General features: G+C 47.0%; 1 protein-coding gene across 3 annotated transcripts in view; it reads right to left on the reverse strand.

Annotated features, from left to right (window-relative positions):
* LOC147885733 (selenoprotein O) overlaps positions 1-26,362 on the reverse strand; it is a 55,643-nt gene that overhangs the window by 10,232 nt on the left and 19,049 nt on the right. For all 3 annotated transcript variants that reach the window (XM_087396610.1, XM_087396611.1, XM_087396612.1), the window contains 3 exons: positions 19,766-19,822; positions 19,353-19,652; positions 2,950-3,209 (listed from right to left, as the gene is read on the reverse strand). In XM_087396610.1, coding sequence (XP_087252736.1) covers positions 2,950-3,209; positions 19,353-19,652; positions 19,766-19,822 — 617 coding nt within the window. The remainder of the gene's footprint in view (positions 1-2,949; positions 3,210-19,352; positions 19,653-19,765; positions 19,823-26,362) is intronic.

Raw genomic sequence — 26,362 nt, forward strand, 5'->3', positions numbered from 1 at the left:
GGGGTCCCCTGTTGAGGTAGTTTCATCATACACTTATCTGGGGGTCATCTTTTCCGGACCCACCTTCACCATGAGACCCGTGATGCAGGCGCGCCTCAGCAGAGGATATGCTTCATTGGCTAGACTTGAGAGACAGTGCTTCCGCTCTCATTTTCAGGATCCACGGACCAAAGGGTTGCTTTTTGACGCCTTGGTCCGCCCTGCAGAATGTATGGCAGTCCATGTTGGGGGCCAGATTTGTCGGATATAGAGTGGGCAAGGATGGAGCGGCTACAGGTTCTCATGTTATCACGGATGATCTGTGCTTAGCCATCCGTCCCTCACTTGGGTGGAGTTTGGGTCAACCCCATTACAACTAGATGCGGCATTTCAGGTCATTACATATCTGTACCGAGTCAGGGAGTATGGGATTACACATCCGAGCGTAGCAGGATACCATGGCTAGCACTGTCCTCTTCTATGGCACTTGCAGCAAGGGGAGATCGAAGGTGTTGGTATGCATGCACAAAGAGATGATTTGCAGGACTAGGGCTCCACATGGACAGACTACTCCCTTTCCAGTACAACATGGATGCTCCTTTCTCTCCCCTCCTATCACACGAGGTCAACCAGGTTATCCGTGAGGATCTACTACAACTACACACATTCCAGACTTGGTTCGGCCCGAGTGATCTTCCAGTGAAGCTAAGCTTCTACAGAGATCACTTCTTACATATCACAGCGGAGGGGTTCATTGATCCACTAGGATACACGCAGATTCACCTACCCCACTTGCTGAGGATCTCCCTTGGACAGTTCCGAGTCTCTTCACACAGAATTCGTATCGAGAGCGGCCGAGCAGAGCGGTTACCCAGGGAGAGGCGCATATGCACACTGTGTGACATGCAAGAGGTTGAGACAGAGGGGCATTTCATCTTCAGGTATCCTGTTTACTATGAGATCCGAGGGCGTTTCTACTACCTCTTCAGAGATAGTTATGGGATGTTGGCTCGTGTCCTCTCCTATCCAGACCAACGATGTTTGGCTGGTTTCATTCATGAGATGCTCAAACACCGAGATAGGATACTCCGAGCACGGAGATAGGAGCAGACTTCTCCCTTGACTGATACCTCTCACAGCTCTATCACGGAGTTCTTTCAGCCAGACCACATAGACCCCCATGAGGCGAGACCTCAACATGACCGCGACCCGCTGGAGCCTGTGACCCGACAACTCAGGCAGAGGGTTGACTCACAGATCACACTTAGGGATATCCCCTCCTTGTTTAGGGTTGGAGCCCGACCGACGGGGATCACAGTGGCCTTGGTTAGACACAAAGCTACGACCAGGAGACGTACCACGACTAAATGATAAACATGGTAGGCCGCTTAGGGATCCAAAATGGAAGGGCTACTCTCTCCTATCAGGCCATCAAGAGCCATCTGATGTTCACTGGCAAAGAAACTTTTATGAACGTGGATTCCATTTGGTTCTCTGTCATTTTTAAAGATGCCTATATAGAAGACAAGGATCTGCCCAAATCCAAAGCTCTTTTCAAGAAAGGGCTCCAATGCGGGGGCCAAATGTGGCGTAAGGAAAATTTGAGGTGAGACATGGTTTGCCATTACAAGGGAGTTCAGGCTCACAAACCAAGATGCAGAATTAGCCATGTCTAGATTAGCTCTGTGGAAGGGAAACACACAATGGAAGACAGGATATGTGTTGATCTACCAGAAAGAATTCAGTCAACTTGGCACCTCTCCGCTGCTACCCATTCCTACCCCTATCAACGGCAATGAAGACATCTTCGTAGTCTTGAATTCCAGGTGGAAACTTCATGATAGTAGACACAGATGGAAGAACAAATTCTCCAAATTCTAGATCAAATCTATACCTACAATCAACCTTCTTTAATAAATTTATGAGCAGCAGGTAGCCATCCTTGGGCCTATGTTCAAGAGGTGAAGAAGACCTACAATAGGCAGCAGGCTTAGCTCAAGAGTGGCAGCCCACCTAGGCTGGCTTTCCAGACAGCAAGGTGGAAGGATCTACATCAGCTCAGTGGAGCACCCAGGCTCAGAGATCTAGAGGTGCCAGGCATATAGTAGGAGGACATTTTGGTAATGTATTGTATCCAGTGTGTGGATGGACGGAAATATATAAGTGTAATGCATGGGCTTGTCTATCAGTCTTCCGCTGCCGGATACCCTCTGATGGGATTTCATTTTCAGAGCCCAGCTGTCACTCTTGATATGGCCCATCAAATACACAGATCACAGAGACCAAGCCCCCCGCCACAGTGAGAGATGGCTCGACAGATGCAGATACGCAACATATTAGCATCCCATCGGAGAGCCGCCAGGCACCCGGATGTGTATTTGGAGCACTAGCATTACATGTCTAAGTTTTGAGATTATTAGCTTAGCACTCCGCAAGGTCCTAGCGAGCCCTTTGCTTCAGCCCACAGTGGCTTGCATGAATTAGTTTCTTAATTATACTTTGCCTCGTATGCCCACGAGGACTTCCAAAGACGTTAATACAACTCTCTCTCTCTCTCTCTCTCTCTCTCTCTCTCTCTCTGAAGACGTTAATACAACTCTCTCTCTCTCTCTCTCTCTCATGTACATGGAGCTCTGGTTCAGAGCAGTACTTGATTGCTCTTTTTCCTACTATATCTTTTTGCATTTTTAGCACTTCTCACTCAGCAAGGGCCTTAATGAGCCCTTTGCTTCAGCCCACAGTGGCTTGTATGGGTTACGTATATTTTGTATCTTGTCTCATAGACCCACGAGGTCTCTTGAAGACATTAATACTCTCTCTCTCTCTCTCTCTCTCTCTCTCTCACACACACACACACACAAACAAACAAACAAACATATTTACAACTGGACAAATAACTGAGAAGCAGCTATACTTAAATCAATAAGAGGTTTGAGTGACTGTTGCACAGAGCTAGGAATGCCACCATACCTAAATACTTGTTCTTTTCCAAAACGACTTTGGAAGTGTCTGTCTCCTCTACTAAATCTGAACTGCCTTGAATTGTTTGCAGCTCCTTGGGTAGTTTTTCTAAATGTGGAAAATGATAATGGATTGCATAATCTGCCAACTGTCGAACAATCTGTAGATCTTCTTTCATTCTTGCTGCATGTATTTGATAAGATCCAAACCGGAGAAAAGATTGAGCCACACGGCAAACTATAGCACCGGGCTCTTCTTTTGGGTTGCCACTAGAACAAAGTAACGAAAAAAAATCAATTAAGTTTTAAAGGAATGCAAAAATCTTTATCAACTTTTTAAAAAGGCTTAAATGATAACAAAACAAATTGATGATAGAGGCCTTACAATTCTCCATGGCCTTAAGGCAATTTTTGCACTAAATAATATCAACCCTCAATGGTTAAAGTTCTCAGCTTCTATATCTGAGATACTTAGACACTTCAGACCAACTGATACAACTGAGCAGCTTGGAAGAATCTAAACTTCAAAATTTCAAGATAAAAACATCAAAACGTGCATAAACTTTTGATTTTCAGACCATCTAGTTACAAAGACCACTAAGCCTAAAACAACTAAAACCAAGCATCAATTGTATGAAATTTTTGTCGTACCCTCTCAAAATCTGTATCTCAAGGAAGGACTTGGTTCGTCAAACTCTAGCTATACATCTGCAATATAAACTCTAGCCCGCATGGAACAAGACATCGCTAAAGAAAGTGCATGAGAGCTTTGCCTACTACCCTTGTTGTAGATACATAACTTCAGAATATAGATCCATTGTACGTCTTTTGCCTTGTCTAAGCTTGGGATTTTGAACCACTTTTTATATTTGCTTCATTAGGTATTGCAGTTCCGTACATAGACATCACTTATATGAAGAAGGGAAGCTACCCCTATCATTTGACTAGCTCCATCCCAAGCTAAGATATCAAGAGGATTTGCATTGAAAGTAAATTCTTCTATCGCTCTATCAAAAATTTTCTACTCTTCATTAATAATCGTCACGCACACACACCCCATCCAGAGTATACATGTATACATGTGCATGTACGTACATACATTCATATGCATACAATTATGTATGTACGTACGTATGTATGTGAAACTCCTAGTGCTCGCTTAATGAGGCTTGGAATGTCTTGCCATTTGGAGTGTCTTGCCAAAGTGTTTCCCATTGCACATTATATCTGTTTTGTAGTAACTCGGCAGTTGCTTCTTAAACTTCTTTAAAGAATGAGCATGATCTTCTAGGAATAGCTACAATCCCACGTTGGCTTTTTCTTTATAGGCGTCCCCCTTCAAAGAAGTAGTCAAGATCCCAAGGCCAATATAGCAAAACTTCCTGTCGATCTTCACCTTTACACTTACTCAACTTGAACGGCTTTTCTTCTAGCTTGGCTTTAGACTTTTGCACTTGTTCAGTTCTTAGCATGCTTCTATGGAAAAAGCCTGTGGTACCTTCTTCTATTTTGTGAGGGTAAAATATCATCTTTTGGAGCAACACAAAGCTTACTCTTTTTTATCTGCACAGCATCTCCAATCAACGGGAGGCTCGTGAGAGTCAGCACAATTGCCTTCATGGACACGAATTTGCTGAGCTGTACTAGGGAAGAGATTACTTAACTAACTAGGATTTGGAGGAGGAATGTGACCAGTCATAATAACCAGATGAAACATTGAGCAAGGGTAAAGATGACTAGGCTCGAGTAAGGGAGCACACAGATTAAAGCCATAACCTACGCTCCAACCTACTCTCATACGAATGGGGCCTCTCCAAACTCTTTAACCCCCTGGTTGCTAGCCCCTGTCCCGGAGATACCCTAGGCAATGAGCTGGGTTTCAGGGATGCAAGCTGGCCTGAGCAGGCTCGAGGGTTTTTCCAATCAGTGCCTTCGGGACACTTGATTTGTATGGTTTTGTTTTCAAGCATTAATAGAAAGCTCTTTTTTCTTTGCTTTTTTTTTAAATACCAAACTTCTATTGCAGAGTTTGTTTGCTTGCCAAAGTTTTCTTTGCTAAGTAAATGACTACAGTACACGTCATCGAGGGAATAATTGGGCACAACCCCCCCCCCTTCAAAGATACTCTACGATAGAGAATGTGTTTCTCAGCTTTATTGACTTTGACGGCATTTTTCAAACAAATCCTAATGTCGTCTTGTATGGAAGCTGTAATGAAGGGGGAAAAGGGCCAAGTTAGAGGTCCTTTAGATGGAAATGGTGGAAGGACTATATAAGTCCCAATCCACCCCCTACTATGTACTTTTTTTATGTGACCTCTAATCCTATCTACTCCCACCTCCTTCCTCCTACGTGCTCCCTACACTTTCTCTCCCCAATCTCTCTCTATCTCTCTCTCTTTCCTTCTCCTTTCTCTCCCAATCTCTCTCTTCCTCTCCCTCTTCCCCCTTTCCGCACTTCTCTCTCCTTCTCCCTCTTCCTATCTCTCCCTCCTCTTATCTGCCCCTTGTCCCTTTCATTGCAGAAGCTGATCTCCACATGCATGAAATGGAAGCAGCAGTTCAAGTGGTGGTGGAAGCTGGTCTGCACATGACTTAAAGTCTTCTTCTTCCAAAAAACATCAAGTGGCTTGATTGCGTTGGCTGGGTAAAACTTTCACATCTCTATGGATTAGTTTTGAGAATTTTCCATATGTTGTATTGTTTATCAATTATGTAATAGAATTTTCATCTACTATTTATGTTGTGCCATGGAAACTAGGTTCATCTAGGTTTAGTTCTATTCAAGAGTTGAGTACTACTTTACTCCTATTTTCATATAGACTTACACCAAGGATCAACCATGGTGGGAGAAGTGTGCCTCATTAACATTAGAGATGTCCTATCCTTTATGTGAGAGTGGACAGGCGAAGGGCATACCCAGAAAGAGTTGCATCTGCATTTTATGTGATTAGCAGGAGATTGAGTCGAAGGAGTGTTTCACTTTCAGGTGCCCTGTATACTATGAGATGTGAGGTCGCTACCATTGTCTCTTTATGGACGGTTTCGGACCCCTATCTAGTTTCTTGTTGTCACTGAATTGGTACTTCTCCCAAGACATGAAGAGGAATCTTTATTGCATTGACGATGGTCATGAAAGTTGACTTTGGTTGACTAGAATAAGCTTTGTTTTACTTTTGCTTTGCAATTAGTAGCAAAGACCTATGGGGACGCCCACGAGGGACTAGGATTAGTCCAAGAACTAGGAATGCATGCATTTTGCTAACCTCTAATGGGTTAAAGTGTTGGAACTTGTTTGTGCAATGTGTAGGACCTAAGAGAGTGCAAAAAGGACCCGAGAGTGGGGAGAAAAGCACAAAAAAGCACGTCCCACGAGGCCTAAAAGCATGGACAAGGGGGCGCCTCTTTAGAAGGAGGACCCCCACAGACGAGCCGACTGGGAGTATATATAGGCCTCTCCCCACATTTTTAGAGCATCTCTTGGAGCACCGGTTGTGCCTTGTACAACAGAGGTTTTCTGCATAGTTTCATCTCGTCTCTTCCTCTCCTTCTCAGTTTTGTTTGTGTGAGGTTTGCTCTCTCTCTCTCTCTCTCTCTCTCTCTCTCTCTATATATATATATATATATATTTCCCCCCCCCCCCGTTCCGCTGCACTTCTCACACAACCGTAGCATGACACCTGCGATGGAGTCCCAATAACTTTTTAAACCATTTGAAGAAGCCTGTAGTTCAATTCAGCGGTTTTGATGGTCCTTTGAGTCGTTTAACTATCGAAATTTGGCAAATCAAATGTTTGGCTTTTATGTAAAAGTAGCGTTTAGAAAGCAGGCCCTAGCTTTTTGCTAGGCCTAGTCTATAAAAGAAAGGCCCCAGGCCTCCCAGATTCATTCAAGAGTTGTACTCAGCTTCAGGCTCTTTTCAGAGCCAGCTGTACAAAGTATTATTCTATTGCAATAAAGACCTTCGGGGGGATCCAGCCCTTATTTTTGGGCCCTAGTGTTGCGCGCGCTGCGTCTCCTTCTTCTCTCCCTCTGTTCTATCGTGAAGAATCTTTGAGATAAGTGCTGCAATTCTGATTTTCACATTTCAGTTTGTGTTCTTCAATTTCTATCGCGAAGTCTTGTGAAATATTGCAAAAATATTACGTGGAAGTAGCAATCTCTGTTCTTTCTCTCCCTCTCTCAGTCCTAGAAGAAATCTGTTGCTGCTCCTTGTCAGATGAAGCTATTAGATGTTGTTTTTCCCTGTTATCTATGAAATCCGAAATCTACCTTGGTTATTATCTCCTGCAAATCGAAGATCCAGGCTGCGTTTCTACCAGCAGTGATTCGTGTTTAGGTTTTCAAAGCTGAATACAGATTCGTTTTAGGGTTTTAGGTCCAGTTTCACTTGTCCTACCCAAGTCAGAGATGTACACATTTTTATGCCTCCCTTCTCTCAGTAGATCTTGCAACACCTGCCAGAGATCATGCCAAACAGGTTTGGTAGGGTATTCCAGCACTAGTGAAACCAGACATGAAAGTCTCACTTGATGCACATGTCACCAATCCGAAATTTAGGACTGCACTTCTCGCCTTCACAAGGGCAAATGCCCGGATCTAGATAGGTTTTTTTAGTGCTTTTTGGACATGATTAGGGACCATGTTACCTCAGCCCTACAGGGCATTTGGGATTCTAGCACTATGCATGAGTCAATTATAGAAGGTTTCATTCATCTTATCCTAAAGGAAGGTTGTAGAAACTTGATTTTCCAATGTGGGCATCATCACTCTTTTGGGAACCTTTTATAAGATTTTGGCCAAAGCTATTTGCAACCCATTCTTTCATATCTCATTCAAGATACACAAACGGGCTCGGTGCATGGTGGAAGCACTTTATCATATCTTATCTTTTTTGGAAGCTTCACATTGAGCTATACAGAAGAGCAGCGCCTTGCAATTGGAAGCATTTTAGAAAACCTTATCTTTTTGGGAGGCTTCACATTGGGCTATACTGAACAGCCAGCGCTTACAATTCTACTCCTATATTTCGAGAAAGCTTATGACAAAGTAGATTGGTTTTTTTTTTGCGGTACCCATATACGCTTTGGATTTTCAGATGCTTGGATCATAGCACTTTCCTCTTTGTGTAGATCAGCCCACCGCCAGGTGCTTATCAAAGGCAATAGGGGAGAGAGGTTTCAGACTTCTAGATCAGTTCGCCAGGGATGCCCTCTTGCCCCCTTCTTATATTCATTTGTGGCTGAAGCAATAAGCACATTTGTGAGATCTCACGCAGACATTATTGGGCTGAGACTTCACAAGATGGGGAGCTCTTGGATAGTGAGCTGGCTGATGATACAGGCTTTTTTTTTGTGCCACTCCGCAGAATCTCACTTCTTTTAGAGCAGCCTTGGATTTATTTTGCTTTGCACTAGGTGCACATAATGATTGAAATAAATCCAATGACTTTTGGACTAAGACAAGGACAGGGCTGATTTCAGTTTTACTTGGATAGAAGGGTATTTCTATCAGATACTTGGGCTGCCAGGTCGGCATGGGCATCTCTCCTTCACAACAATTTGCCCCTATGTTGGAGAGTATCAAGAGAAAACCCCTTTCGAAGTTCAGCCAAACTTGACCTTGGATCTAGGTTAGTGGTCATCAACAAGTATTGCTGGCCACAGCATGGTTTGTTTGCTCTTGTTGGTGCCATTCTAAGGATTTCATCACGCAACTCAAAAGACAGATAAGGAATTTTCTTTAGAGCGGACTAGATGGTTCGGCAAACACCAGAGCCACAGTGGCTTGGGAGACCTTGATCTTCCCAAGTCCCCACGCGGGAAGGAGGCCTCAATATAATAGATCCAGACTCGTAGAGCAAAGCCTTATTATGCAAGGTGGTCATCAGAGGTCTTTTGTTAGGACAAGAACCTTGGAAGGATTTTTCATTCGATGCATACAGTCTTGTTCTCCTTCCACGGATGGAGATTGGATGGAGAGTACTAGGTGGATCTTTACCTCAGCCTATTTCAAGGCTCCCTCCTCCCCTTTAGTGACTGCTATCCTAAAAGCTTGGGTCAGCTTCAAAAGTACACTTTGGAGAGTTCTCCCTTCCTCTTGAGAAAAGATTGCTAGGCACTACGTCATGTGGAATGATAGCATACTTGATGATTATGGCAGACCATTGGTACTTCTTATTATACGCAGTGGTCTAGATGGGAGAGAGGTCTCACTTCCTATGCGAGTTCTTGGAAGGATTTCAAAAAACCTTCTAGCTGATCATAGACTCCAATTAGTAAGTCACCCTTAGAGTAATGCCTCACCTTCGGTCTACTTGGCTTGGGGCCTTTTAGAGATCAAGGATCCCACTTCAGGTCATAGGACTACGAGGATAAGACGAGGATGCCTTGCTCTTTGATGTTCATTCTAGGGGCAGGTTGTCCAAGTCTACGTATAATATCCTTATGCATATTGCATTTCAGCCTGTCAGGATTGTAGGTCATGTGTAGCAGTACTTTGCCCTAACGCAGATAACATTCCCTTGGTTTATAAAGGATTTGGCTCTATGGAGGTGTCCCCATAGAGTATTTGCAGTGGGACCCCGAGGAGTAGGAATGGATTGATGCAGAGCACCGAGAGAAAAGCCTCCCCGTCTTTCACTACACAGTCAATAATGCCAAGAAGTTTCAAGTCAGCCTTAAAGGCTAGAAGGCCACAGAGCTCCTCATTGGGAGAATTCTCAAATTTCTGCTAACTTGCAAAATTCCTTTTGGAAGAGGCTCTAGAAATCCCCCAAGAATGGAAAAGTCACTCTTTTCTTTTGGCTTTTTATTCAAGGAGGGATTGAAGTGAACCACAGGAGGTCCATGTTCGGGCAGACTCTACTTGTATTCATTGCCTTTCAACTGAAAAATCTATTTGGCATTGCGTATGGGACTATGAACAAGCGAGGACCATCTCGAAAGGGATTGCTACCCTATTGAGCACCGTTATTCCTTCTCCTCTCTTCATGACCTGGGGCTCAGTGGCTTGGCTTCACTTTCTCGCCTCAAGTGTTTTATGAGAGACATGACTCTTCTTAGGCTCTCTTTGTTTAACAACACTTGGTTGAGTCATGCTCTCTTGATGACGTTCTCCTCATAGACCTGCACATGCCTTTGTGGATACTTCATTTGAGATTCTCGTGAGCATATGAGCATGGCATATTTGGAGATCCAGATGCACAGAGGCCTTGGATGGTTCCTAGGTCCACCCCGCACACACATTCGCCAGTATTTAGACAAATATTGTACACACCTTGGTGGCCATTTTGGGGAGCAAGCAGGGGTCTTCCTGGGTAGCCTCTGTCAAAGGTCGGCATCTCTTGATGTCACATGGCTAGGTTAGATCATGAGTGAGGGCCTTGTTGTGGGAAGAGTAGAGGGTAGATCTGCCCATTATGGTGGCCCCACTTGAGGGTCCATCTAGGCCTTTTGGTTGTCACCAAGGTAGTCCATCTTGACGCGCATTGTGTTGGCCAGGTGTGGGGGCATACGTGGCCACCCGTGGAGCTGCCGTCCCTTGGAAGCCTCTTATAGACCTAGAGCTATTGATGGGCCTCTAGGCAGGGGGGTCAGCCCCTATTGGTTGTCCAGCAGTCCTTGTACAGGGCAAGAGGGCGTCAGCCCCTTGCAGCAGGGCAATCAGCCCTAGAGGTGGTGGGTCGGCCCACATGTACAAGCCGACTAGGGAGGGTGGATGCCCCCTCCTTCCTCAATTGTTTGTTTATCTCTTGGAGCACCAGTTTTGCCTATATCAGCTGGTGCTCAATTGGATGGCCTCAATTATGGTGTCTGGCGGGCCATGATGGAGTCCATGCTACAATCATATATTTGGCAAACCTCCTATTAGTGGGAGTTGACATGCTTGATCCCCTTGCGTCTAACCTAGGGATCCTGATGTAGGAGGCGGCCAAGAACCTGTCTCAGCTGTGGGATCGTGTCAATGAGAAGGTTACGTCGTTCATATTCATAAACTATACTCCACAGGTGATTAATCACGTGAAGCATATGACAGTCGACCAAAGTATCTGGGAGCATTTGGTGTCCTTGTACAATCGAACCTCTCCCATGAAAAGGGTCTCTTTGGAAGTCCAGATGAGATTGTTGGATCCCATGAGGTCTTCATCGATAAGTTACACGAATTTCAACAAGAGATTCTCCAGACGGGGAAGCAGATATCATCCGAGGACATGGCCATCATGTTGCTGTCCCACCTAGCTTCTCGGTACTCTGCATTCTATTCTTCCTTGATAACCTGTGGAAGGATGAATACGTTGACCTGGGAGGACTTGGTCACGATGGTGCTCAACCAAGAGGAGAGATTTGTGGATCGTACCTATGACATTCACTCAGAGGCTTCGTTAGCTGAGCAGAAGGGAAGGAAGGACTTGACAACTGAGGAAAGGGAAGCATTAAAGGCCTCGTGTACATGTAACTAGTGTGGCCATTATTGGCGACAGTGTCCTCAGAGGATCAGTGAGGGGACTAGTAAGCAGAGGGAAGGTTCAGCGGGCGTCATGTCAATTGTTCCAGCCTTCTTAGTAGCACGCGGCAGGACACGCTACCAGCAGGCTTTTTGGTTCCAGATGAAGGATTGCTTGCTTGTTTGTGGTGGCAGCGGAACCTGCCAGACAGGTGCAGTAGTGAAGGAGTCTTTACGAGGCAGGCTTTCAGGCAGGACCTTGAGCCACAAGGAGTTGTTCCCCCTGACTCAAGTGGAAGTATGTTTACCAGTGTGTATTTGTTTGGACGGCATGACGTGGCAGATCCAGAGGGGTTTCCTTGTGTTCTGCTGCAGCTGTTGTCTGATGAGCTGTTGGAGATCCAGATGGTTCAGATGATTGCCAGTGTGGGAATCCAGACACAACACATTGATCCTTGTGAGCTGTTATCTGCCCATTATTTCTAGAGCACAAAGGCTGAGAGAGGGGGCTGTATAGCTCTGAGATACAGGAGCCCATGCAAGGAAGCAGACCTTGTACCAATGGTTGTACCAGTTGGATTATTGTACCAGCTAAATTATTGTACCAATACCAGATCAGAGGAGTATGCCTAGCACCTGTAGCCCATGAGCATAAGTCCTAGGTTTCCAATGATCATCTGAGATGGTTCGTGCTAAGAGGGGGCTTCTTCAATATAGTACTTGTCGTGGTCTTCAGCGACGGAGCATCACACGACAGATTCCTCTTGTTGTTCCAGTGGCACGCTAGATATCATGTTCCATCCAGGAGCTGAGAGAGGTGTTGTAGGTCAGCATCTCCTGATGTTACAGGTTAGGTTAGGTCATGAGTGAGGGCCTTGTGGTGGGTGTACCCACCCCCAGTGAGGGTAGAGTAGAGGGCAGACCTGCACGTTGTGGTGGCCCCACCTAGCAGTCCATCTGGGCTTGTTGGTTGCCACAGGGCAGCTCCTCTTGAGGCGCATTGTGCTGGCCAGGTGCGGGGGCCTGCGTGGCCACCCATGGAGCTAGAGACCCGTCCTTGGAGACCTCTTATAGGCTGAGGTGGGCCGACCTGCTGGTCGGCCACCTAGGCCTGCTGGTTGGCCTCTAGGCAGGGGGGTCAGCCCCTATTTGGCTGTGCAACAGCCCTTGTATCGGGCACAAGGGGGTCGGTCCCTTGCAGCAGGGCAGTCGGCCCTAGAGGCAGGGCTACAGCCCTTTATAGGGCTTTGTGGCAGCCCCTATTGTGAGAAGTGCAGCGGAGATGAACGGAAGAGAGAGAGAGAGAGAGCCTCACGCACACACAACACTGAGAAGGAGAGAAAGGCAAGAGAACTGCAAGTGATATTTGGAGAAAACCCTGCTACAACAGGGGGAAAACCTCAAAACAAACAGGCTGCTTGAGATCTCAACCAGACTTCTCAACAACCACGATAACTGGAGCACAAGGGAGTGGAGCCCTTGCGATGTCCGAAAGGCTACTGCTCCACTACTCTGCCCTAGAGCTGCTCAACAGGGATGGCTATGCTGCTCCACAAAGAAGTGAACTGAACTGCCGAATGATGGGAGGAGGGAGGCATATATATAGCCCAGCCTCCCCTGGGTCGGCCAGCCTAGTAGGGCACCGACTAGCTGCCTATAGGGGGGACGACTCCATGCAGTCTATGGGCCGACCCACCTACAGGGCTGCAGACTGCCCTATATATAGCCCAGCCCATGGAGGGCTGAAGCCAGCAAGGTGGCCGACCTGCAAGTCAGCCCACCCTCTGCTCCACAGCCCATAAATGGGGCTCTAAGAGGTGCCTAAACGGCAGCCCTAGAGAACATACCTGCCCACACACCTCCGTACCCCACTTGGGAACCTCCAAACCTACTCTCACGGGGGGGGAGGGGGGGGCACACCCACAACACAAGCTCTCACTCTCTACGCTACCCTCACTCACTAGGCGGGCACACCCACAAGCAAGGCCCTCTCTCTCTAGGTGACACTTGGAGATGTTGGCCTCTAACACCCCCTCTCAGCTCCTAGATGGAACAGAAACGCCAGGGAGCTGGGTGTGCCACTAGAACAACTGGAGGAATCCATCGTGTAATACTCCACCGCTGAAGACCGCCACAGGGACTGTCGAAGAAGCCCCCTCTTGGCATGAACCGCCTCAGCACGATCACTTGAAACCTGGAACTGTAGCTCCCAGGCCACAAGTGCCAAGTACACTCCTCTAGTTTGGTAATGATACACTATGTCATCTGGTACAACAATCCAACTGCTGGTACTGGTACATGACTCCAACAGAAGGTATTGGAACAATAATCTGACTAATATGCCACCGGTGCAAGGTCTGCTTCCCTGCATGGGCTCCTGCTGCAGCAGAACACTAGGAGACCCCCTCTGGATCTGCCATGTCATAACGTCCAAACAAAATACAAACTGGGAACATACTACCACCTGAGTCAGTGGGGACAACTCCTCGTGGCTCGAGATCTACCTGAAAGCTTGCCTCAATAAATGACTCCCTGCTCGGTGCACCTCATCAGCAGAACCTACTGCCACAAACAAGCAAGCAATCCTCCATCTGGATCCGGAAAGCCTACTGGCAACGCCTATCAAATGCTACGAGAAGGCTGGAGTATACGTCGTTGCAGCAGTAACACTATTGGCCAATTGGTTACTAGACCCCTCAATGTTCCGTTGAGGATACTGACGCCAATAAAGACCTTTCTCGCCACATCGGTTACATGTATGAGATGCCTTGAGAGCTTCTCGTTCCTCAGTTGTCGTCTGCTTTCTGCCTTTTTGATTAACTGTCAAAGCCTCAGGCTGATTGTCATTGGTACAATCGACGAAGCGCTCCTCCTAGTCAAGCACCATGGGGACCAGTTCCTCCCAGGTCAACTCATTCACCCTTCCACTGGTGATCAAGGATGAATAAAAGGCCCCGTACAGAGACGATAACTAGGATAGTAAAGTTATGGCCATGTCCTCGGATGAAATCTGCTTCCCTACTTGGAAGATCTCTTGCTGAAGTTCCTGTAACTTGTTGATGTGGTCCCGCATCAATGAAGACTCCTTGGGATCCAACAACCGCATCTAGACCTCTAGTGAAACCCTCTTCATGGGAGAGGTGCGATTATACATGGACGCCAAATGCTCCCATATACTCTGGGCCACTGTCACGTGCTTCGTAGGATTAATCACCTAAGGAGAACAGTTAAGAAATATAAATGATCTTACCCTAGCATTGACACGGTCCCAGAGCTGAGATAGGGTCTCGGCCTCCTTCTGCTCCAGGATGCCAAGGTCCTTCGCCAGGGAATCTGGTCGGGCAACACCTATCAAGATGAAATATGCCAGGTCGTATGACTGTAACACAGACTCTATCATCACCTGCCAAATGCTGTAATTGAGCCGATCCAACTACCGATCAACCGGGAACGTGGGCAACACTAGAATTCTAGTCTTGTTCTCTGCCATCTCAGACAGAGTTGCCATGTCGGAGTGAAGAGGAAGCTGCACTAAAAGAGAAGATGGATGGGACAGAGGGTTGAAAAAAGGAGAGGGCTGGGGAAGAGGATGAAGGGGCTGACAGCCCAATGTACCTACACACTTTGCTATCCGTCCCTCGGGAACACCTCCTCTCTGATCTGAAAACGTCCTTCAAAGTCACCCTTTGCTAGACACCCGAACAGTCCACTCCTCTCACACGCTCCTCCTCAAAGACACCTCCGAAAAGCACCCTAATCATCCTCTCTGTGTGCTGGCTCAACACTCCCTCCGCTCTTCGGGTATCAAGCCAACCGTGGCTCTAATACCATGTGAGAAGTGCAGCGGAAATGAACGGAAGAGAGAGAACCCTTAACCTTTGGTTTTGAAGACCATTGTTCTACCATTCGAACTATTCTCCTGAAGAAGAGAGAGAGCACACCTCACACGCACACAACACTGAGAAGGAGAGAAAGGAGAGAGAGGCACAAGAGAACTGCAAGTGATCTCTGGAGAAAACCCTGCTACAATTGGGGGAAAACCTCGGAACAAACAGGCTGCTTGAGAGCTCAACCAGACAGCTCAACAACCACGACAGCTGGAGCACAAGGGAGTGGATGAACGGCTCCACTACCCTGCCCTAGAGCTGCTCAACAGGGCTGGCTATGCTGCTCCACGAAGCAGTGAACTGAACTGCCAAATGATGGGAGGGGTGATGCATATATATAGCCCAGCCTCCCCTGGTCGGCCAGCCTAGTAGGGCACTGACCAGCTGCCTATAGGGGGCCGACCCCATGCAGTATGTGGGCCGACCCACCTACAGGACTGCACACTGCCCTATATATAGGCCTCAAGCCCCCAGCCCATGGAGGGCGGAAGCCAGCAAGTGCAGGTTGGCCCACCCTCTGCTCCACAGCCCATAAATGGGGCTCTAAGAGGTGCCTAAAGGGCATCCCTAGAGGACATACCTGCCCACACACCTCCGTACCCCACTTGGGAACCTCCATCGAGCTGGACAGCCACACTAACCTACTCTCACGGGGGGCGGGCACACCCACAACACAGACCCTCACTCTCTACGGTACCCTCCCTCACTGGATGGGCATGACCACAAGCAAGGCTGACCTCTAACACCTATATGGGGCAGGAGAAGTCGGTCCACCTGGGGCAGGCGTCGGCCCACCTAGGACTGTCGGCACATGTACCAGCCGACTAGGGGTTGGCTGCCTATATATAGGTCCCCCTGCCTCACTTGTTTGTTCATCTCTTGGCGCACCAATTGTGCCTATATCAGCAGGGGTTTTCCCCAGCAGTTGAAAACCCCTGTAGTCTCTCTCGTCTCTTTCTCTCCTTTCCAGTTCAGTTTGTGTGTGGTTTTCTCTCTCTTTCCATTTCTGTTCAGTCCTGCTGCAGTTCTCACAGCCTCTACCAAGAGGACTGTTTTCCTCAGGGAGAGGAGTGGCTCCCCATTCTTCTCGAAGTCCTCCGCATGGTTGAGGTGGCACATTCAACCTCAACCTTGGATTTTTTCTAGCTCACTTTTAAGAGCTTGATTTTGCCCTATTAGACTGTTTGTTTTCTCATGTTTTGCATTGTGTTCTTCTACGATAAGCTTTGCTCTTGGAGTTTCTTTCATAATTAATCTTTTCTTTGCAAAAAAAAAAAGAATCCATGACTCAAATGAAGCCCCTCATGGATAAGGGCTGCTCATCAAAAGCCTTTTTCCAGGGACTGCATGCTACTCGAAAGAAAAACTCATGTCTAAGGGTAAGGAAGCTAGATGGCTCTTGGACGCACTCTTTCTCTGATCTCCAAGATGAATGCCAAAATTATTTCCAGAAATTGTTCTCTGCTCCTGGTTCCCCATCAAATCAAATGACTGATGCGAGGACTGAATTCCTCCAATATGTTTCTGAAATAGTGGAAATGGATGATGCTCTTACCTTGGAGAGACCTTTTACTGATACAGAACTTGATAATCCATTGTTCCACCTCAGCAAATACAAGTCCCCTAGCTGGGATGGCCTTATGGTGGAATTTTATATTTCTTTTTGGGATGATTTGAAAGATGTCCTCTTGCAAATGATCAATGTTGCCTGGCAAGAAAATCGGTTACCGCACTCTTGGAAGCATGGCATAGTCAAACTTGTGTCCAAAAAACATCTGTGTGACCATATGTCAAATTGGAGGCCTATTACTTTGATGCCTGTAGTTTACAAACTCATTGCCAAAATGATTGTGTATAGGCTTCACGGGATACTGAATGCGGGCCTTCATTCTCATCAGTATGGGTTTGTGCCGCGAAGACAAATCCATGACAATATCTCCAATGCATTGACTGCAATTGAATATACTAAGTACTCGCATCAAGATGTGCTCATATTGCAGGTAGATATTGCTAAGGCATTTGACACTGTTCAAATCTCAAATCAGGGGTCATCTATCTCGGTCATGGACATTGGGTAGATCATTTAGACAGGGCTGCCCTCTTAGTGCTCTCTTCTATGCCATTGAGACCCATCCCCTCTTAATGTATCTTGATCATCTTACAAACACAGGACAGATGACTGGTCTTAAAATCCCTGGGGCTGCATCTTTTTTGGCACAAGCATATGCTGATGATTCCTTCTTTATGCCATAGAATTCTCCCCGGGAAGTTCACATGCTTATGACCACTCTATCATTGTATGGATTAGCAGCAGGATTGCATGTCAATTTTGACAAATCTAAATTGCTTCCCCTAAAACAATGTGATTGGCATTTTATTCTTTGGCCAAGTCAGGTGGTGCATTCCAAAGATGTAGTCGGACATTTGGGATATCCTATAGGATGGCATATCACCAGGAAGCAGCAGTTAAAATGGATCTTCCAAAGACTTCAACATAAACTGGAATACTCGAAAATTTCTACTTGGCCACTTCATGTCAGGCTCAAAATAGTACATTCCATTGTAATGTCCTATAAAAGTTCTTTTTGCCTTTGCTGCATTGGTCCTCCAGAGATATTTCATCCTTTATGTCTCAAGCTATGGAGATGTTATGGAGGACAAAAACTGCTGTGAAAGCATTGAGACTGATGAAGATGGAAATGGTGTGCTCTCCTAGGATGCATGGTGGACTTAATATCCTCAATATAAGATATCATGTACTTGCAAGGAAGGCAACTATGCTCCATACTTTTTTCCGCCAACAACAGCCATGGACTTGTATGATAGCATCCATGTGTGTCAACATGAGGACTTCTACTTATGGTCATTGGACTACTGATCATTGGGAGGTTGTCATTGGGAGATTTGTAGGGAAGATACCTCGCTGTCCTTTCTCTACTGCTCTGATACTTGACTGGAAACAAGTACTTTCTAGGGTCAAATGGGCTCCTGATAATTGCTCGGGGACAAACTCAATGAGGAAAGAACGTATTCATTCGAGTGCCATCTTTGACATTCCACTCGCTTTACAGAAACCTGTTCGGGCATACAATCTCATGAAATTGGGAATTAGATATATACATGATGTGGTAGATAATCAGGGCTATGTCTTATCTTTTCCTCAGGCCACTGCTTCCTATGCATTGGGAATGCACCATAGGTCGATATGGAGGAAAATTGCTGATTTGTTACATCCTTTTCTACCTGTTCCCCCTGTGGCTGACACAAACAGGCTTATGGATTGGCAATTGTAACCTCTGCTACATGCTCTCATCATGTTCCTCTGCCTGCCTTGACCTCCATCAAAGCCTATAGGCTTCTTCAGCCTGCTCCATGGATTCAGCAATATGCTAATACTCCGTGGCATATCAGGAAGCCCCTCTCATGGTGGCGGAAGAATCTCCGGATATTATGGAAGTGTAAAATGCCTTTGAAACAAAGACTTTTTCTTTGGAGATGCGTGACAGGCACATTGTCAGTGGGAGTCACACTTGCCAAATGTCGCATTGCACCATCCACATGTTTAAGATGTCAGGCTCCTTCAGAGACTGTCCCTCATTTGCTTTGGCACTGCCCGTGTTCTAGGAACCTCCTCGGGAGAATTTCAAATCATCTTCGGCTCCGTTTCCCGAGTCACAGATTTGGGAAACATTTTTGGCTATTTGGCAGACTTATGAGGTCCTTGTCTCAATACTCACTATTCCTCTCTTGGGTGAGATATTGGGCTCTTTGGACAATCTGGAGTGAGCATAATTTGGCATACTTGGGTCGGCAGATTCACAAGTCATATGAATCTTTCCGAGCCTCATTGCGGCAATCCTTATATGATGCCTGCCATGAGGGTGATATAGATGCTTCTTGCATAGAGCTTTTCTTTTTATGTTTCTGATCTTTGGGATACTCTCCATTTTGGAGACTTCCCATCTTGTAAATTTATGAGCATATAAATACAACACTGGATATTACTATAAAAAAAAGTGTGTGTGCCTACAGCTGTGTATACATGTGTGGCCATGTCTAAAAAGAAGAGAGGCTGAGCATACTCATAAAACATATCTCGAATAACTTCAGTGCCTGTAGTTACAAGACAAAGGGCACGTGAGGTAGGTATCCCTAGGAAGTGCATGGCTTCACTGCACAAGAACTCCCGTATGGTACTGCGAAGAACTGCTAGGCCATCAGCCATACGACTGTATGGAGTCCTGCCTGCCCCCTTCAATTGCAGCTCCCACCGTTCCCCTCTTTTATTTATAAGTTCTCCAAGTGTGATCGCTCTTCCATCTCCAAGCTGCCCTGCCCAAAATCCAAATTGGTGGCCCCCATAGCATTGAGCATATGGCGAGCTACACAATGCAAAGTTCATTAGAAACAGTCCATCCATGCATAACCTCATCCCAGCTTGCAAATAAAAGAACGTTTGCAAACAAACATCAAAACACTGCAGTGTGAATCCCACCTGCCTTTCAGCTGTGTGGCACCTGAGAAAATTTGTGGTACATCTGGCCTTTCAAACCTGCAGATAAAGACAAAATTTGACTTGAATTCCAGAAAACGTGTTGAAAGGACCTTCATCAAAGTTTAACTTAAAAAGATTATGTATTGTTCCAACACAGGGAGTGCCAGGTCCTCAATTCACAAAGACCTATTGCCACCGAGAAAATGAAAAATGGCCTTCAAACCTGCATACAATACTGGAAGCCATGACATTCTGTTAGGACAACAGAACTGGACATAAAATCGATGATGACATGTTGAAAGGACTTTCATCAGAAGATTACCTTGAAGAACAGATGTATCATATGACATCAGGAATTGCCAAAGACACTACACAAAAGCAGCATGAAAAAAAATGTTCATGCAACCAGTTACACCCCAAGTAGCTAGGCTTGTACCTAGTAAGAGCTCAAGGGAACCTTCAGGTAGGATCATGTATTTGACTTCAGTGATAGACTTAAGCAGTTGACAAACCCCTAGAGGGAGCCAATTAGGGTTTGCTTTGCTGCCCAAAGGAATATTGCAAGGGAGTGAGGCTATATAAAGGAAGCACAGCTTAATTATAAGGGGAAAGAACATCCTCTAAGATTCATTGTTCAATCTAATATGACTGTGTGGCACAAGTAGGGCCTAGTATAGTGATATCGACGAGTCTTTCGAAGTAAGAGTGTAATCAGTTTGTCAAAGATCCAAGGAAGTGGTTTCATCCACCTTGATCTTGACAATGACTCAAGAACCATCTTGGTATTTAGCATGTTTGAGCAGACTCCATGAACCATCATGCTGACAGGTTCACATAGCTGGTCACCTAGCTTCACAGAACGAGGCCAAGCTCTACAAATTTGTCCATGGAATCAAGAAGGTCGGTAATACAGTCAAGGGTTCAAGCTTTCTTATAGAAAGAAGCCTTGGCACTCGCCCAAATTTTAATTAATGCACTAGAGTCAAAGAGGTAAGGCCAGCAACAAGGGATCTAAGCCTCCATTTCTACGACATGTCAACCCAAACGACAACCCGAAGGAATAGCACTCACAAGACCATCAAAACCTCTACTATCAATCTCATGAGCATGGCCAAAAGGCATTGTCATCACTTGCATCTGCAATCTCACACAACCCCTTTGTAAATAGACGATCCCGACCCCAACATCAACTTTGATATTAATAGTCACATGGGAGACTCAGACTCGCCAAACATAAGGACTGCAAGGCAACCAGATCAATCCAATCCAGTATTCGTTCCTCGGTTTCTCCAATTCAACTTGTTCCTATGTGCTATGCCCAAGTGGAGGATGCAAGGTAGCCATTCTCTTCAGGTTGAAACACTATCTAGTCAAAGAATATGACACAAAGCCTTTAGTCCCATGCATAAGCCATTTTGGACCCGCATGGTCACTCTAGATGTCAAATATGCCTTGATGGACTGATTGAGAAGAGGACATTCTTGGTGACCCCCTTTGGGAGCAATCAATATCCAATTCCGAATTCAACCCAATCATCCGGGAGGATCTCCTACAGCTACACACATTCAGGACATGGCTAGCACAAACAGAGCTCCCTGTGAAGCTCAACTTCTATCAGGACCACTGCTTGCACATTTCAGTAGAGGGTTTCATCATTCCACCAGGATACACCCAGATCCACCTACCACATTCACTCAAGATTGCCCTTGGATAGTAACTTGTATCATCCCACCGGCTTCGTATCGAGAGCGGGCGTGCAGAGGGGATACCCAGGGAGAGTCGCATCTGCACATTGTGTGAGCGCCATGACGTGGAGTCAAAGGAGCACTTTCTTTTCCATTGCCTAGTCTACTATGAGATTCATGGACGATACCATTGCCTTTTCAAAGGCAAATTCGAGGGCCTCCCAGACTCCTATACCCAGACTAGAGATGCCTGGCAGCTTTTATTCACGAGGCAGAAGTCCGGCATAGAGATCGTCTTATCAGATCAAGGAGACAAGAGGAGGGGACCGTGCCCGGCCCATCCCACCGTACGATCACAGAGTTCTTCTAGGCAAAGCAGGTTGTTGTCACAGTTAGCAAAAGAGGCAGAGACCCTGAGACTGAGACGTGACACACCAGGCAAAGGATAGACGCACATATCACATTCACTAACATTTCCTCTCTCCTCAAGCCTAGGAGGCAGCCGACCAGGGTTACAGTGGCACAACAGGTTACTCATCCAGGACACGACAAGTTACTCATCTAGATAGCAGATAGTGATCCATTACTGGCTTCCTGCCTGCACTGTCTAGTCCGCCGTCGAGTGTATCTTGATGTTCTATATGCCTATTGTATTGTATTGGATCAGATTGTGTCTCCACATGAGGATGATGATGCCAGACATGTACTATGATATCACTGACTATGTCTACACAATTTTCTAGCATGTGTTAGGATGCTCGCTTAGTAGCTCCACCCTTTTGCTCACTGTATCAGGTTTTTCTTCAATCTCATAGACCCATTGGTTTTAAGAATCTCTCTCTCTCTCTCTCTCTCTCTCAGCCCCTCCGCCACCCCTCAGCCACCTCATCCCCCCCCGCCACCCGCGCCAGCCTTCAGCCGCTCTTTAGCTACCCCTCCCACCCCTCAGCTACCTCCGCCACCCCATCAGACACCTCCTCCTGATCTCCGCCAGCTCTCAGATACCCCCGCCAGCAACTCACCAGCTCTCGGAGCTGGCTCCAGCGTGTGCGCCTCCAAAGAACCTGCACCAGGGCTTGAAGGTCCCCGCAACCTGCAACAGGGCCCCGAGGTCCCCCGCGATCTGCAACACGGCCCCAAGGCCAATTGCGCCAGGGCTCTATGCCCCCCACGCGATCGAATCTGGGGCTCCTAGCAACCGTGAGCTCCTTGTGAGCTGTCGTAACCTGCGCCAGGGGTTCCAGCCCCCCCTCCCATGAGTTGCTGCTCCTGCTCAGCCCCCCCAACTGCTCAGCCCCCCCAACTGTTTTCCTGGCAGCTCAAGGGTTGCTATGGGCAGCCCTTAGGTTGTGAACAAACCCACAGAGTCCAACCAAGAAGGACCTGCAAAAAAGAGCAGAAAAATCAGTAAAATCTGCTATTCGAAATTGCCAGAGAGCAGGACATTTGGGATGCTATCTTTTCCTTAATTATATCTTTCTGGAATATGAAATAAACAGTGAACAGCATACGCACTGTTGGATCATGACGACACAGAGCTATGTAAAAGCTCTCTAAAGTGCAATGACAGTCTACATGGCAGGTTCACCACCCAAGAATACTTTTGAGGTCTTGACTCACCTCAGTAAAATTTGTATGGCTTTGATTGAGAAAGTAGATAGCCTCGAGACCACCAATGTGGAACTGTTGGCAGAAAAAGCACACATTGACCAAAAATTGAATGAAATCAAGAAACAAGGAGGGCGTATGCAAGAGGAATGGGAGAAGGAGAAAAGCAAGAAAGATGAATGGGAGAAGGAGAAAGAAACATGGGAAGCAGAAAAGAACAGCCTCAATGACAAAATGCAAGCCATGGGGACAGAATTACAGCAGCTGAGGGACATGCAAGGGACACCGGAAGGGGTGTGCAATGCAATGGAAGTGCTGAAATCTGAGAATGAAAAGCTCAAGAAGGAGATGGCAGCCTTGCAAACTACCATACAAGGGAAGCATGCTGAGTTCACACAGCAAATCACTAAAGGGAATGCAGATATGCTAGAATGGAAGAATGTGGTTAAGAAGGGTACAGCAGCCCCCAAGAAAGAGATCATCTCGGAAGCTCTAGAGGAAGAGAAAAGAAGGAACAGCAAGGCTTAGTCAGAGGCTTAACAGTTGGAGACACCCCCATGTCAGATGCCAAGATTTCATTCACCAAAATGGGAGTCAACCTCACATGCGAGACAGCATGGAGGGTTGGTAAAGTTGAGGCCCCAACAAGACCCCTTGTAATGAAACTCCGAACAACTGTGGACAGGTCTACCCTCATGAGTATGAGGGCAACCTTGAAGGGGACCAGAATATACTTGGATGATGACCTCACACTGCTGCAGCAGGAACATCGGAGAGAGGGAATGGTTCGGGTTATGGCAGCAAGAGACGCAGGTAAATGGGCTGCCTACAGGGATGGAAAAGTGATTATCAGAGAGAGAGCAGACAGGGGAGAAAGGGAAGGAAGAGAAGAAGGAGAAATAGACAGCACATGACGGTGTCAGACCCAGGGGAAGAGGGCACAAGGGGGCTTGAAAATGGCAGTTTGGAACTGCAATGGCACCCTCTGGTCCGACCCAAGAGGTTTCTTGGAGACATACACTGCTAGGGACATAGTTTTCTATACCGAAACACACGAGAGCCCAGAAAGAGGGCCCCCACCGTGACAGGATACACATGGGAGTCTGCCCATAGGAGGGAACTGAGGAGGGATAGTGGAGTACGGGGGTGTGGCTGTCCTCTTCAAATCAGCTCTGAGGCCACTCCTTTCAGTGGTTAGGAAAGAGGAACATGCACGGCACATGTGGATTAGAGTTCAGATACCAGAGGCACGACCGATCTTCATTGTAGTGTGCTACTTTCCTCCGGATACATCATCCTATGCACGTGAGGTTGCCACAGAAGGGAACAGCCCGTATGAGAGTATACATGATGATATCACAGAGTTCTCTAGACAGGGTGACACCCTCCTCCTTGGTGACTTCAATGCACGCACAAGGGACAACCAGGTGGGACTACTTGACTTTGTATCCGATTCCCTCATAGTACCAAAGTTAGATGCAACTGAGCTCGGGATAGTGAGACACTCAGCAGATGATCCACATGTGATAGGGTATGGACGGCACCTACTTGTTATGGGAGCAGTATATGATCTGATCATATACAATGGCCTTCAGAGATGGCCATCATCCAGTGGACTCACTTCTTTCCCACATGGAGGGGGGACAAGCACAATGGACTACCTGATGGGCTCCCTTGCCTTCGCATCTCACATTCACGACTTTGTAGTACCCCCTCCCCCACTCGGTGCTAATCACTCATACCTAACATTCTGTATTTCCACTACCAGGCCAGTCACAGAGAGAGTCCTCAATGACCCATGTTCACTTTGACCGGACTCTCGATCCAGTTTACGTGAGTCACTTAGCTCCAGAACTTCCGACCCTACACGGAGCGGTGGTATACCTTGCTCAGGTTTCAGCCACTTTGGCTTCAGTGGTACACGAGGCTGCCATCCTATCTTTCCCTACGACTTGACCCACACATGGCCCGACTAGGAAGATGCCTCAGAACCCCTGGTACGATGATGAGTGTAAGGAGATGAAAGCTCACCTCACACACGAGCACACCTTGGAAAACCTGACCTCATCTGAGGCGCATCGCATCTCACATCGGATGACACAACGTAAGAAGCGAACTTTTCTCACTCGCAGGATTGATGAGGTGGTCGGCTCTTTTCGAGGGGGAGACCCGACTATCAGCTAGGGAATCCTATCAGAGGGGAAACGGCCCATTCCCATCACGGACCCAGAGGTTTGGCACAAATATGCATGCTCCTTATACGACATCCCCGATCAGATGCCACCAGATATGTCCTCTATGCCCAAACCCACTACTTGTCACTTGTTCACTGCGCAAAACGTGAGGAATGCCCTCCTTCGTCCGACGTCTACACTCCTTCGTCCGACGTCTACACAACCGAAGAGCACCAGACCACGAGGTGCTACGTACAGAGCACTTCGCATATGGACAGGAGGTCTTGGCCCCGGTTCTAGCGCAGGTGTTCAACCATGCAATGTCACGGATTCCCACCTACTTGGAGCACTACCACGATTGTACCGATACATAAGGCAGGGGACCCCATGAATATTGGGAACTACCGCACTCTCATGATTGGCCACACTCTGGCTAAGATTTATGGATCGATACTAGAGAGGGCGATCATGAGTTATACACAGGACCATGGACAGTGGGCTCTTGGGCAAGCAGGCTTCCGGAGACAACACTCCACACTGGACCATATTTTTACCCTAAGAGCCATCATCGAGGAGGAAAAGTCGAGACGCCAGAAGGTCTACACTTGCTTTGTGGACTTTCGAAAGGCTTTTGACACAATCCCTCACTCTAGGAGCTGCATCTCCCAGAGGTCATGATCTGGGGAGTGATGAGTCTATACGAGTCCGTCAGAGGGCGAGTTCGCGTTCCTGGGGGGCTATCAGAGTGGGTTGAGCGCACCATAGGGATGAAGCAGGGTTGCCCTCTCTCACCGACTCTCTTCGGGCTATACATTAATGAGATCGCATCCTTTTACCGAGCTAGACCGAGCACAGACACGTGTCACTGATTTTTAAGCATCTGAGTCAACACCAGATGTGATCAAGGGGGAGGGGCTCGCGGAGACGAGAGCACTATGGATCAGCAATGAGACCCATCACCACGATGTGGCTGGACGAGAGACAAGGAGACCACACACGACACGTGGGGCGACCAGAGCATGCACGATTGAGGTTTAACTTATCTCAGCCGTCCTCGAAGGGGACCACCAGAGACAAGGCAATACTCTTGATGTAGCCCATCGGATACATAGATCCAAGAGAGCGCACCC

Source organism: Dipteris shenzhenensis, chromosome 25 (assembly GCF_047967505.1).
Source record: "Dipteris shenzhenensis isolate YYH24624 ecotype China chromosome 25, Dip_SZ_1.0, whole genome shotgun sequence".
Taxonomy (NCBI): Eukaryota; Viridiplantae; Streptophyta; class Polypodiopsida; order Gleicheniales; family Dipteridaceae; genus Dipteris; species Dipteris shenzhenensis.